Source organism: Stegastes partitus, unplaced genomic scaffold, assembly GCF_000690725.1.
Source record: "Stegastes partitus isolate 25-593 unplaced genomic scaffold, Stegastes_partitus-1.0.2 Scaffold113, whole genome shotgun sequence".
In the NCBI taxonomy this organism is placed as follows: domain Eukaryota; kingdom Metazoa; phylum Chordata; class Actinopteri; family Pomacentridae; genus Stegastes; species Stegastes partitus.
The window spans coordinates 638,795-653,812 of NW_007577844.1; the positions used below are offsets into that span (position 1 = coordinate 638,795).

General features: G+C 46.3%; 1 protein-coding gene across 2 annotated transcripts in view; it reads left to right on the plus strand.

Annotated features, from left to right (window-relative positions):
* LOC103354599 (fidgetin-like) overlaps nucleotides 1-13,140 on the plus strand; it is a 29,662-nt gene extending 16,522 nt beyond the window's left edge. The window contains exons 2-5 of one of the 2 annotated variants that reach the window (XM_008278035.1): nucleotides 782-847; nucleotides 3,766-3,779; nucleotides 4,763-4,814; nucleotides 10,865-13,140. In XM_008278035.1, coding sequence (XP_008276257.1) covers nucleotides 782-847; nucleotides 3,766-3,779; nucleotides 4,763-4,814; nucleotides 10,865-13,140 — 2,408 coding nt within the window. The remainder of the gene's footprint in view (nucleotides 1-781; nucleotides 848-3,765; nucleotides 3,780-4,762; nucleotides 4,815-10,864) is intronic. The other variant, XM_008278036.1, reaches the window with a different exon arrangement.
* The last annotated feature ends 1,878 nt before the right edge of the window (nucleotides 13,141-15,018 follow it).

Consider the following 15,018-nt stretch of genomic DNA (forward strand, 5'->3'; position numbering starts at 1 on the left):
TTTATTCATCCCGTTTTATTGATTCCTCAGTCGGAGCATGAAAGCTTTCAAGTTTTTTTTTTTTGAGGTTGGGGGGAATCTTTTTTTTTTTTTTCCTGGTGTTTTTATGCACAAAATCGAAAAATGTGCATGAAAACAGGTGGACTGTGAGACTCGCAGATCTGCTTCAGTCGCAGCGAGAGAAGGCGTAAGTTGGCAGATCTCGCCAGCATCTATGTGAAGTGTGCAGGATTTGACACTTCAAACATGCACCGTGAAGGATCCTGCAAGTTCACAGGCTGGGGGTAGAGGTTATCCCAGCCAGGGCCTCCTCACTAACTCACTCACACACACACACACACACACGCGGGCTTGCACGTGCACCACTCAGGGCGGGTGTTAATCTCCACCAACTGCTGTTTAACTCTAATCTTGCTCGCTTGCCAAGTGTTTGATACACTGCAAAATCCATCCTAACGAGTTGTGACACTCTGAAGCCTGGTTCTGATGCATTAGCCTACCTGATGAAATGACACTTTGCAGACAGTTTGCTGTAATTGGTAGGTGTTTGTTTGGTTTTTTTTAATGCATTTTCTCGTCTCCTTGGAAAGACAAGAGATAAAAACCCTTAGCTTGGGCCAGTTGTGTTTAATGGGCCGGTTTTTGCAGTGCAGTTATTATTTGGCACCGAGCGAAGCCGCCGCTGTTGTTAGAAGTAGAAAACTATGGAGCTGTGGTCCAGTTCACTGTCTGACTGAGTGCACCCCCCCACCCAACATCTCAACCCCCCTCCCCTTCCAAATCACCCACCCACACACACACACACACACACACACACACACACACACACACACACACACACAGCCCAGTGCAGACAGACATAAATGCATCCACAGATGGTGACACTCCAGCAGTCACTCCTAGGCTGTCTGTCTACGTGCCAGCGATGATAACACACACAGACACACACAGACATATGCACACGCATACACACAGCCTGGCGGCAACAAACACGGTGATGCATCATTGAGCATCGGCTGGTTTTTCTCTAACTGCTGAGGGGAAATCAGTGTGGTGTTAAGTAACCATTCATGTGGAGCCGAGACCACACACAAACAAACAGCGCACCTACACTTCTAAAAATACATCTACCTCACCAGAATAATGTAATGTGATTGAATAATATGAAAGTTCTCCCGCAGTCAGGACTTGTGTACGTATTACCGACGAGCAAGCTCCTCCACCACTGATCATTGATATGTTAATCCGGCTGCAGTATCACTATTTAATTCCCATGACAAATATCTCTTGTGCGCTTTCAAACTCTTACTTGGATTGTGATATATTCATTTGTTGATGCATTGTTAATGTTTCCACTCTGGTTCGGAGTGTGCTGTGTAGGTAATCGCCCACTCCGGGGCTGCTGCGCCGCTGTTTGTGATGTGGATCTTCCTGAGGATTGTATTTGAATAATGAGGGAGGCTGGAGCGTTCTCTTGTGCAGAGTGTCTCCGCGCTGCCGCAGTAAATGACCTCTGAATAGTTGTTTTGGATTAGCCATCAAAGTCTTCTCTCGAAGTGGCCAATAGATAGGTACTTCCAGAAATGAGTCACTTGAAAATGATCATTGCCGCCGTTGCCGTATAAGATAATGGATAACCATTACACTCCATTTTCCCCAGCTCCTCACCCACACAACGCCTGCTCTTGAAATATGATGCATCCACTGTGCTTAGTGAGCACTTAATGTCCAAAAGCACCGTGTTTGTTGAGATTTACAACTGCGCCGGCAGGAGGGGGGTAGAAGAAAGAGTGCGTCGTCGGCGTATAATGTTGTTCACTCAATAATTATCTCATTTTATTTACGAAGACAGACAGCTTTAGACGGGGTTAGAGGCTTCCTCTCTATTATCTCCACCTGCCACCCCTCTACTGCAGCCCCCTCCTCCCCCCGCCCGCTCCCCCGCCTGCCCCTAAATGACGTCCTTCATGTCGAGGACTTTCCAAAGTTTGCATGGAGGAGGAAGGGGGTAGCGCGTCCTCAGCGCCGCTTGTGTGCAAAGAGAAAAAAAAAAAAAAGACGACAAAATTACAACCGAGTTCTCCTGCATTGGTGGTCGGATCGATGTCATTTCTGAAAGGATTAGGCCTCCTCTCAGAAATCTATTTTAATTACTGAACACACAGGTAAACAAAGTGGTGGTGGTTCACAGGTATGGATCTGGGCGTCAGAGGAGTATTGATAGTATGTGGCCCCATGTTAACCCCGGGGCCGCTCGCTAAGATCCCGCCGGCTGCACCTCAGGTGGGAGCAGCAGCCAGAAGGCGGTTTGGAGGGAATGCCGATGTAGACGTACGGCTGCTCCCGCCGTCACCTGACAAAGGCTGCAGCCGTGGAGGGTGGAGGTCTGACTGACGGTGTTAGTTCTACAAGTTATTCACCGTCTGGATTACTGACGCTGGTTTATGTTCCAGATCAACGGCGTTCAAGTTATCCATCAGCGCAGGAAACTGCAAGTGGAGTCTGACGAGGTGTTTATTAGTAATACTCGTATTAATTTGTAAGTAATTTATCATCATGAATAAGCCATTAGCATTATCTGGAAGCCTGTGAAAGATAATGGCCTGTTTATGAGTTTAATGGATCAGTGATACGAGTGAGTAAAGGATTTATTAACACACTCAGTGTCTTCATGTAGCGACGTAGAAATCAATTTATAAAGCTTTTATTACTATTATTAGGACTGACACGCCCTGACAAGGCGTAGCTACGTCAATAACATGTTAAAGGTGCATTAATAAAACATTAATAATCACTTACAAAAGCACTTATTTGGGTTTTTACTCATAGATTTTATTTTGTCAGTATGTAGTTTATTAAATAATAAAGTATTTACACTAAAGCTGTTTATAATGTACACCATAATATATTAATGAACCCTTAACGAAGGCTTCTTAAGAGTTAACGGGTTTGTAATAAGGCTGTAATTTAGCCAGTAACTAATAAATGATTTATAACTTAATAACTACATTACTAACACCTAGAAATGTTTTTTTCTGTTAATATTTTAATACATCAGTATTAAGAGCTAATAAATGATTTATTATTTTTTAAAAACACTTTATTAATGATTTATTAATGACTTAAATGATTTTGGAAGCCCAGTAGGTCAGTGACATTAATAATTAAGTCGCCTATTAATATAAAGAAGACGTTATTAAAAAGTAAATTCTGCCTGAACGATAGTTTCTAATAAATGTCATGAGCAAAAACTTCTAAAGCAACTAGAAAGTTTGATAAGTTGAGTTTATGAGGTAAATAAGTGTTTTAATAAACTGTTCATTAACACTCTGTAGGTCAACTTTCCCCTCAAAATATAAAAACAGGAAACACACCTCCGTTAGGCCCACTCTCATGTTTATGTGCATGTGCAGCAGCAACACGGCAGCTACATGTATGTGTTTCCCCCTGTTGATGTGTGTTTTTTGCCGGCTCGTGAAAGGTTTTTGCTTTTCTGAGTGATGAAAGAGGAGCTGTGGAGATGCTGCCGGGGTCGTGACACTGTTAGAGCACAGTGGTGGTGAGAGTCTTTACAGATGTTTTGTTCGCCAGATAAGAATAATCTGTTTGCCTCAGCAAGCCTTATGTTTCTACGTGTGTCCTGCGTGTGTCTGTCTTCATTCTTGCCGACACGACCGCCAGTGTGTGTGTGTGTGTGTGTGTGTGTGTGCTGTCTTTGAGGAAGGAACCCTGCGTGGAGCCGGGTGATTAGGCACGCTGCGCTAGTCACAGGAAATGGAGTATCTGACGGACAGGCCGAGTGCATTATAGATGAATGCCATGCGTTAGCGGCTCCGAGCCCCCGCCGAATATCTCTCAATTTCCTCTCTGAATGACAAAAGAAGCCACGCACAATTTCCTTGATCCGGAGCATTTGTTTAACTGCGCCCTACCCATTTAACCCACCCATTCAATAGTCTGTCTAGTAAAAGGAAATTTAGACAGTGTCAATTTATACAGCTCTAAGGAAGATCTGATACCGGCAGGCAGGGCCGCCGCCGCCGCCGATACGCCTCCGGAATTTAGTTAGAGATTTACAGCAGTTTAGTCCGATTCCTTCAGCGAGCTAAATTTAGAGTCGTCATTAAACATCCACTAATATTTTTAAAGCCTCCATACCGCCATGAAGCTGAGCTCCTGCTCCGCAAACATTTCAAAGTGTGATGGTCAAAGCTGCAGCAAACTAATCAGGAGGTCAGAGATCACTGATTACAATGAATATCAGATTTTTTTTAAGATGCTGTCATTTGTCAAATATCCTTATATCGCCGCTCCGAGCTGTCATCTTTACAGCAATCTCTCTCCCCCCTTCGCTGTCTTTGAGTTAGTGACAGCTCATCTCTCCCGGTCACTGCTCGCCGTCTAGACTTTGAACTCGCTCTGTTTACTCCCTTATCTGTTGTTGTTGTTGTTGTTATTGTCGTCGCTTTCCGACAGACTAGTCGTCGTTGTAATGGTAAGTTGTGGCTGAGCTTGAATCGGAGGCTTCAAAGATGTGAATTCGGGGCTATTTTCAGAGGAAGGAGTCTGGCATGGAGGACGGATTTTGTTTTCTGTCACCGAGGATGGAAATGAAATTTAGTTCATCTGTTAACATGTGTTTATTTTTCTTGTAGTTCAGTTTTAAACAAATAAACGTTGTTAATAATGACATTTGTGTCACTTTTTGGCTCCAGAGAGGACGGATGGATTCAGTTTAGATTGTAGTGTGTGTGTGTGAGAGAGAGAGAGAGAGAGAGAGAGACACCCGCTCATGACTAATTTCATAATTAATTGCCTTTTGGAGGACCTAATCACATTATTTGACTCTCTACTGTAGGTTGTGTGCCAATACAGCGTAGCCCGTGGCTTAGTCACAGTGTGCCGGACTCATTAACAAGGCGGTCCACAGGTTGTCAAACACACACAAGGCCCGTGTGCACGAGAACACACACACACACACACACACACAGAGGATGTTAAACTAAACCCCCGTACTGTACGCTGCTTATTGAGGTTTTTCCGTGCAGTGATTTAGAGGTTAAAAGATGCCCTCTGGTGTATTTGATAAGGATTTGAATAACTGGCTGGTTAGATTTCCCCGGTGGTGTGTTAAAACAGGTCTCTCTTGATGAAGTTATCGCTTGTCATGCAGCTCCCTCTCCTCCTCCTCCTCCTCCAACGCTTGCCCCGAGACACCGGAACAGATTTTTAAAACAGAATTACGACACGATAGTTTGTTTTTGAAGGTCTCCGGTGTCTGTTTATGTTAGAAAGACAAAGAAAGGGCGCGCACGTCGGTACGTCTTGTCTCGGATCGTGTGTGTGTGTGTGTGTGTGTGTGTGTGTGTGTGTGTGTGTTGTGCGCGCTGGCATGTCGGCGGCAACATGTGTGCCGGCATCTCTGCTCCACACACATACACATACGGCTTAATTATGACGTTACCAAAATGGGCAGTTTGCTCTGACACCCCGCTTGCAGAATCACACAGCGGACAGACTTAAAAGAGCTCATTAGCTCTCTCTAAAGAGCTGTTTACTGCACATACACACACGCACAGTAATAGGCAGCTCTGTTGATGCAGATGGACGCCGAGTGTAATGAGAATGATTAGGCTTCTCTATGTGGAGGCTGGAGGAGAAAGAAAAAAACTGGCAGACTTGACGCTTCAGAAGGTGGAGAAGATTTCTGTTGGATGTTGTTTCAGCTGAGTGCACGATCTCTCTCCCTCCCTTTTTTTTTTTTTCTCCTCTTCTCTGCACCACACACATCTCTTGATATTTTTTTTTTTAACTCACACACTTTACTGCATGTGTCCATCCAAATGCTTTGCAAATTTCCCCCCAGGCCTTACAACCCCTGAAAGATGCTGGACATAGAGAAAATCAAATATGCTGCAGCCTTGCAGCTCCATCGAAGTGCTGTAATAAGACAAAAAAAAAATGAATGGAAAGAATTCAGCTGCTCTGCTAAAATTTGGATGAAGCCTCCTGTAACCCTGATGAAGGCCACTGCACCCAAAACACACTCATTGCAATATTAAAGCTCGCGCAAATTGGGCTCCGCAAGTAGCTGAATTCTTTTCATATTTTAAATAAGGAAAGGGCCTTGACAGTTTCTAAAAATGAAAGGGGGATGTTTTTATCAAACACCCAAAGAAAAACACTGTGACGGATATTTGTGTTGATTTGGATCCGTGTCTTTGAATCCTTTGACAATGATTCCACTGACTTTTTCAATGACTTTCAAGGTTGCTCAGGGTGAGCAAAGGGCTGTAATAAGGCCCCGCCCTTCCTGCGCCGCCACGTTAAGCGACTTTGCTGTGCTCATTGCCCCTGGTTTACATCACATTGAATTAGAGGATACACCCCTGAACGATACCAAAGTCAATCCTCCTCCATCTCGTCCATATGTTTTGGAGAAGGAGCAGCGAGTTCAAAGCGCTCAGTTCAAAGCATCTGTCCTCATTTGAATAACGTAGAGTAATCGCTATTACCTTATTTAAATAGTGCAAGTTATCATTTGGCCTTCATTTGCATTGCTGGGGTAATCACTGCGTCTCTGCATTAACCTCATTATAGAAGAGATGAAAGCCCTGATGGAGCCTGACACACTCTTTTATATATATGTTATCTTTATTAATGATGGAATTAGAAAGATTCGTGTTTCTTTAAACAGAGCACATAGCGGGATTTGATAGAGTGTCAGGCTCTGCGGAGGGATGACTTACGAGGATGTTTTTGTGTGTTTTCCAGCTATCGGTCCTGCTTTGATATTTCCCCCCATCATCTTCCTCCCTCTTCCTCGTCAGCATCCCTCCCTCCATCTTGTTTTTATTTCTTTATTCCATTAGTCTGGATTTTCTGCAAAGGAGCATCATTTTTATTATTATTATTTTTGTTATTGTTTGCGTTGTACATCACTGTGAAAGAAACTAACCCGTAAATACATTTAAATACCTGATTCAGCCAAACAAAACAATGATGCTACACTGCTAAGCTAGGCTAGCTACTTAAATTAAACTATGAAAATGGACAGTTTTTAGCCACAAACTTATAATTATTAACGTATTTGCACTAACGTAATTTGTTGGAAATACTATTTAAGCTACCAAAATGTCAGTTTGTCACATTTTAGTTTTTTAATTGCATGTAACAAAAGGAAAAAATGTACTTTAGCTATGCTAGCCTTCGTTAGCTCCAGCTTGGCATTACTTTGGCTAACTAGTTGACTGCTGTTCTTCAATATATTGTATTTTTTCCTTGACTACCTCTGCTAAATGAGATGGCTAACTAATTTTCCCAAATGTCACAGTTTATCACAACTTTATATATAACAGCTTGAGAAACTGTTAACCTTAGCTTTAGCTGAGGCTAGTTGTGGCTAATGTCTCAGCTAGCTTTCGCTTGATGTAGCTCTCTAGCTTTAGCTGAATAGTACGAACATTCAATTATAGTGCAGATTAAGAAGTGTATTTAAGAAAATAAACATTATTTCTAATATTTTAGTTTGATAATTAATTGTAATTAAATGTGTGTTTAGATTGTGACTGTCTGTTCATCTTATTTATATTTAAATCACATATAAATACATGGTTTAGACCAAAACAAACGAATGCCATTTAAATGAGGCCTTATCAGACTGAGGTGGTTTCTCTGTGCTTGGTGTTTATTTCTCCATGTAGTTCACCTTCATTATATGGGATGGCTCACCAAATCACCAGGATGTCACTTTATCACATTTTGGTTTTATAATTCCAGATAACTGCCGGGGACATGATTAGCTGACCGTTCCCCCGTCAGACAAAATGCTTCAGAGTCCATCCAGAGTTGTAAAAAGATGCAGCCAGACACTAACAGCCGTTTGGGCAGCGCTACAGAGCAGTCGGGTTTTAGCTCTGATGCAAATGTAAGATGCCACGTTCATGAAAATTACATATTTCTCTGACAGTATGTTTTCTATATGGTAATACAGCCGTCACACACTCCCATTCTGTTCCAGTGCTAACCAACGTACTGGTTTGTGTGTTTTAGGGCCGACATCTATCATCCGCCTCGTAGTTCTATTGATCGGCTGCTGAACTCACTGTGAGATCTGTCATTTTTACTTTTGCACCCATGAAGTGGCCCAATAAAAGCAAGAGCAGGTGTCACATCATAAGATCTATATTTATGACACTGTTCTGTGTCCTGCTGCTTTAAATCCTCACTTCTTACCATAATCATGAAGCGGCTGCACCATAAAAACCGACTTTATTATCATGTGTGCTTGAGGCCAGAGGTCAAGTTCTGTATGATGACGTTGTGCTCGATGGCCAGAAGAGGTCAATAATTAGATTAGTGAATGGAGGCTTGCTGAATGCGCCTTTAAATGACATGCGAAGGTGGATCTTTCTGCAGCAGTGTGGACTGACCTCGCGTCACTCAGGCTGTTGGGCCTGTTTGGCTGCTGAAAGGTGGTGAGAAGACGTCCAGTAATTATAGCTCCTGGAGCAGATGGATGGGAAGCAGACTTTGGAATAGCGCGAGAAGGTGTGTGTCTGGACTGATGGTTGAACACGCTGCTCTTCACACATGTATTATTTAGTGATGCTGAACAGCTCATGTTGGAACAATAGAGGTTTCATGTACGCTGGCAGAAGAACATTTGGCTTCTGGCTACGCATCACACGCGAAGCTTCACAGCACGAATCTGAGAGAAAGTGTTGGATATGTTTGATGATGCTGTGATATGAAGTATTGATGGATAATAATGCTTTATTGACAGAATAACAAACTACGTCCTGGTTTGAAGCCCGACACTCAGATTGAATTTTCTCCACCAGCTCTGAAGTTAGTGAGATTGAAATTGCTGTTACATCACTGCATGGAATCACAAGTAGTCATCACTGAGGTGTGCAAAGACTTTGTGCCATTAGGTCTGTGCAAATAATAGATATTTGACTCACTCATGACTCATGCATGTGTTTGGTAAATATGCAGCCGTTTCTCTTATTGTCTATTAAAAATAAGAGACACTTTAACCGTTTTAACATCAGAACTGAGCTGCTGTGGAATCTGTATTTGGCCTAAAGCCTCATTTTCTTTTATTTTTGTCTGGTTTTCTGACTTGTAATTTTCTCCTTGAAATACTGCCCTTTTCCAGCACTTCTTCCACTTTAATATATTCTTAATATTAAAGGAGCCTCCCAGCTAATACAAAACTTTCTGCGGCTTGGCTCTTTGTCTGAGGTGTTCCCTGCTTGTACAATGGGAGGATGACGGGCTTGCCAGCCCCTGCAAGACTCCCCTCGGCTAAAATGTTGTAAATTAACACAATTAGCAGATCGCCATTCTGCTAATTAGCCACTGGCGTCTGCCGAGAGATGGCTAGAGAGGAGAATCAGAGAGGAAATGGGAGTCTAGGGATTCCCCCCTCCCTGCCCGTGTTGTTACCAAACAAACACAGGCCTCGCAGAACAGAGCACCACAGTGTGAACGTGTGTTTGTGCCGCCGCCGCCGTGCGCTTTTTTCACATGTATGTGTTTGTAGTAGCATAAATGGATGGGAGGAAGGGAAGATGTGCTCCTCCGTGAATGGGTTTTATTGTGCGTGCCTGCTGTACTCACACAAGCACAAGAACACACACATAAACCAATTGTGAAGCAGGGATTGCTCACCAGACCCCCAGCTGTGGGTCTCTACATGCAACCGCTGCCAGTCAATAAGTCGGAGGAAGCAGCCTAAATGACACCGATATTATCCTTTATTTGTGTGCACTAAGTCAAATCAAACGGGGTTCAATCTGCCGTGCGGCTGCTGTGATTACGCCCTGTCCAGCCTTTGATAGCGCCTCGGCTTTGATAGTGAGACAACGATGGAGTCGCTGTGTGACTGTCAGTGTTTGCAGATGGCATTGGCTGGGATTAAAGGAAACAGTGGCTCTCCAGCCTCCTGAGGCAATAAAGGGGAGAGCCAGGTGAGTGTGTCTGAGATGAGATGGAGCAAGGAAGGAGGGAAGGGGAGGAGGCGAAGCAAGCACACAGGGAGTAAATAAGAGGAGGGGTGGCTGTGAAGAAAGGGGATGGAAAAAAGAGATATATATCGAAATAGATGGAGTCAGAATAAAAGGAGGTGAAGAGAAATAAAGACAGATCTAGCAGGAGGGGAGGTGGAAAATGGATGACCAAAAAAAAAAGAAGCAGAGGGGAGAGGCTGAGAGGGAAGACAAGGCGGCAGGGAGGCATGAAACAGAGAGGCAGACAGAAAGGTAAAGAGAATGGTAGCGAGAGAGGAGGTCAAGGTGGAGCTGTGCAGACAGGAACTAAGCTTGAGACACAATGTGTTGTAATTCATAGCTGGCTGCAGCTCCTGTGTGCGTGCCTGTGTTTGTCCGTCTGGGTCAGTGGATGTAAGCTCGTGTGTGAGCGTGTGCACGTCAGCACGCATGAGTGCCGGCATAGATAGTTTTTTTAAACGCCTGTGAGTCTGAGCACAGGGCTGTGTGTATGTGCTGAATGAAAGCAGAGGGGGGTGGATGTGTGTGTGTTGCTTTGTGGCACTCGGCGAGGCGCATTTTCAAACCCATCTCCAGCCACCTCAGATGAGCCAGGGATTATAGAGTGACCCTCAATGCCTCTGTCTTATTGGTCTGCCCAGGGTGCATTAGGCTGCCGTAACCAGCCGTCCCTCTGCACCACACTATACCTGCTCATGCTTCTCCTTCAGCGCTGCAGACATTAGCAGATAAATGTCACCTTTTTAATTGACCAGCCTCTCATTCAGGCAATTTGAAGGTGTTGTCATTTTAATTACTGCTACAATGATTTTAGTATTTCACCGTGTCTTTGTCTGTTTTTCTCTCAGGCTTAAAGATGCAGTGGACCCCAGAGCACAGCCAGTGGGCCGAACAGCATTTTGACATCTCTTCCACCACGCGCTCACCAGCCCACAAGGCTGAGGCCTACCGGGCGGTACCGGGCCACCTGCAGCGCTCGGCCACCTACCAGTACGCCTGGGCCAATGACGACATCTCCGCCCTCACCGCCTCCAACCTGCTCAAGAAGTACGCCGAGAAGTACTCCGGTATTCTGGAAATGCCGGGCTCGTATTCTGAGGCGCCCGGCGTGATGAACGGACGGAAAGGTGAATCCGAGCCCTGGCAAGATGGCGTCTACCCCATGAGCTGCATCCCAGAGGGGGTTTCTGTTAGAAAAGGAGGCGTGGCGGCGGCTTCAGAGGTTGTGTCTGGCATGTGCAGCTCCCCGGGCCTGGCGTCCAGCACCCTGAGCGAGCCCAGCTACTCCAGCAGCAGCTGTGGGAGCCACAGCGCCACCGCCCTGCACTCCTCCTCCATGCCCTCTCAGGAATACGGCCCGGCGTACAGCGGCTCCTACCTGCACAGTAGTTACAGCTCCCAGTCCGCCCCCACCCCGGCACTTCCGTCCCCGCTGCACAGCTCTGGGCTTCTGCAGCCGCCCCCTCCTCCGCCCTCCCATCCCACTTTAGTTCCAGCTTACAATGGAGGCTCCCCGAACTTGTCTAGTTATAATTACCCCCCAGCAGGCTACCCCGCTCAGAGCTCAGTCGGGCCAGGTTACAGCCCTGGGGGGGCACCCCCTCCCTCCTCATACCTCCCCTCAGGCATCGCTGCACCCACTCCCCTTCCGCCCTCGTCTGCATTACCTGGATACCCCTACCAGAGCCACAACCTGACCCCAATTGCCCCCACCCCTCTCAACAGTAGCTCCTCCAACTCGCTGAAGAGGAAAGCCTTCTACATGACAGGCCAAGGAGAGCTGGACTCCGCTTACGGTAACTTTGGCTACAGCCAGGCTCGGAGCTCGGCGGAGAGCCCCATGTACAGGGTAGCAGACAGCAGCAGCGCTAACGGAGGCTCCAACAGCACCAGCGCTGGTGGATTTGACAGGAGTGCTGAGAAGTCCTCTTTACCGTTTAATCCTCAGAAGCAGTCCACGATGCCGTCAGAGCAGCAGCAGCAGAGGAAGTACAGCAGCCAGGCCACAGGTGGGCCGCTGACCCCCCCAGGCTACGTCTCATCCACCCTGGGGGGCTCCCGCTCAGCGGACTCTCTCGCCAGCTTCACCTCCCCGTCCCTCAGTGAGCAGGGTGCTGATGATCACCGTCTCCACCTGTCCCACTCAGCACCAGGGCCTACCTCCTCCTCGTCCACCTCCTCCTCCCGGCCTGCTGAAGAGCAGCTAAAAACCAGTGACCCTCACCTCTTGGACATGGTTACCTCTGAAATCGTTCAGCAGGGCCCACCAGTGGACTGGAGTGACATTGCAGGTCTAGAAATAGCTAAGGCCACCTTGAAGGAGGAGGTGCTGTGGCCCATTCTGCGTCCGGACATGTTCAGCAGTTTAGGACCGGCCCCGCGCTGCGTGTTGCTGTTCGGGCCCCGGGGCAGTGGCAGGACGTTGCTGGGCCGCTGCCTGGCCAGTCAGCTGGGTGCCCCGTTCCTCCAGCTCAGCGGGTCCACGTTGGCCACCAAGTGGGTGGCAGATGGAGAAAAAATCATCCGAGCATCATTCCTGGTGGCGCGCTGCCGGCAGCCCTCAGTACTGTTCATTAGCGAGGTGGACATGCTCCTGTCAGCCCACCTCAGTGAGGAGAGCCCCATCAACCGGCTGAAGGGGGAGCTGCTAGCTCAGCTGGACTCACTTCTCATGGGCTCAGGGGAGGACGGAGGCAACCAAGTGCTGGTGGTTTGCTCGACCAGCAGACCCCAGGACATGGACGAAGGGCTGCGCAGGTACTTTGCTCGGAGGGTCCTGGTGCCCCTCCCGGATAGCGCAGCCCGACACCAGATCATGAACCAGCTCCTGGTCCAATCTCAGCACAAATACTGCTTGAGTGAGGAGGAGCTGGCGCTGCTGGTCCAGCGTACCGAGGGCTTCTCCGGACTGGACCTGGCCAGACTCTGCCAGGAGGCCCTCGTAGGTCTGTTACACGTCTCTGCACAGGGCATGGACATGACGGGGATGATGCCCCGGGGACAGATCAGGCCCCTCACCTACCCGGACATTGAGAGTGTCTTTTGTAAATTCCAAGCCAGTATATCGCAGAAAGAGATTGACACGTACACCGAGTGGAACAAAATGTTCGGCTGCAGTCAGTGAAAAGATAGATTCCGCCCTTGAGAAAAAGAGGCTTCCACAATTCCTCCCCTCAGGGCAGAAGCATTGTGCTGGAGGGAAAGGCACACAGAAGGCCAACACAAGCCCACTGAGTTCTCACAAGCAAAGGTTTAGATGCACCAAGAGACCTGATTTGATGAGACAACTGTCAATTTTGCAGTTAATGAGCAAAGTTTTCATTTAAATGCTTGACACAGGCATTGTTTACACATTGCAAGCAAGTTGACTTCAGAAGAGACGCCCCAGTGTCTGTGTATATATCGTTCCGTTGTTGTTCTTGAGATTTAGTTGGCTATCCAAGTGCCTGAAGTGGTGCTTTCTGATTTTCTTTGTTCATTTGCCTCACAATCTACATTCATGGCATGAGCTGATGATTATTAAGAGCTTTAAAACTTCAGCGGTGAGACTGAAACACGCCGATCGACGGGCGCCATCGCTGGCGGGCGGTCATCATCCTTTGTTGTCTCGCTGAGAGCGCTAACCCATGGGGTGGCAGTAGTCTGGGCCCTGACTCACACTCAACTCTTCTGATCCTGTGTCTGCAAAACAAACAAACAAACGTAACGAACAAACAAACAACACTCAGGAAAGCGTTTGTGAATTGTACAGTACCTCAAGATATCTTGATGAAAAGCACTAAGATCTGAATCTGGCAGTGTTCGGTGTACCTCAAGTGGCTAGGAACAATAGCAGAGAGGTGACGATGAATGTACTCGATGTGTTCTGGGCTGATGGAACACCATCGACAGTGAGAGTAGAACCATAATGTCTTGTTGTTTTCTTTCTTCCTCACAGCAGGTGCTTTCGTTACCTGTTCCTACTTGACCAATTCTGAAGCTTATTTCCATTTGCTCTTCAAATCTGTAAAACTCTGTTGCCCAGCGTTGTTGTTTTGGGGTTTCCAGAGACGGGCAGGTGTTGGGGTGGTGGGAGTTGTACATTTATGAAAACCACCATAATCGACATTGTTTCTGTGACGTGATCTAGGCTTTATGGTTCGGCGTGGAGGCTCCATCGGCTATCAGCTAACGTCTGCGCAAAATGTCATCCTGTTAGCAAGGTGTTCTCTGAAGGGGACGAACGTAATTCAGTTTGGGACGACGCTTATTGGTTTTTTTACTTCGAGTTACATGACAAGATAGTACAAAGCTAGCTTAGCTTAGCATAAAAACTGTGGCCCTGTGACTTTACAATTTATTTAAATCCGTATGAAAAAAGAGGTTTAAAAACGAAAACATGTGGTGTTATAAACGATTACGTGCTGCTAAGCTAACGGGCTAATGGTTGTCACATTGCAACAAACAAACTTTTCATCTAACTCTCTGGAAGAAAACAAACTTCTCAAAGGGTCACGGTATCCGTTCAAACCACATCGACGTCCAGTCGACTGTCTCGTTCTGTGGCTCTTGGATTCATGTTGGTTTTATTTGGTCCAGTTGGTTTGAAGGGAAACCTGTTTGTCAGTTAGCATCACAGGAGCTAATGTTAGCTACCTCCCAGTTAAAAGTCCAACTGAATCACATTTGGCTTCTTGTTTCTGCAGCTAAACGTACTGTTAACAGTTAAAGAAAAAAATAACCATTGGAAATGAAATGTGGCACGTTTGTGTTTTTGTAAAGCGGCCATATTGTTCCGCTGCCAGCCAGAGACATGGACGGACTGAAACAGGAGCGGATCTGTTAGACAGAGAAATATGGCTGAAACGCTTCCTGTGTAAACACGAGCGTTTAAATCCCCAAAATCAGTGTAAACACGCTGATAGAGACTTTATTTAATGACCTTTTCTCATTAGAAAATAACACAAACTAATATAATTCTGAATGTTTTCTGCTATGAATTAAACAAACAGCTGCGATAGTT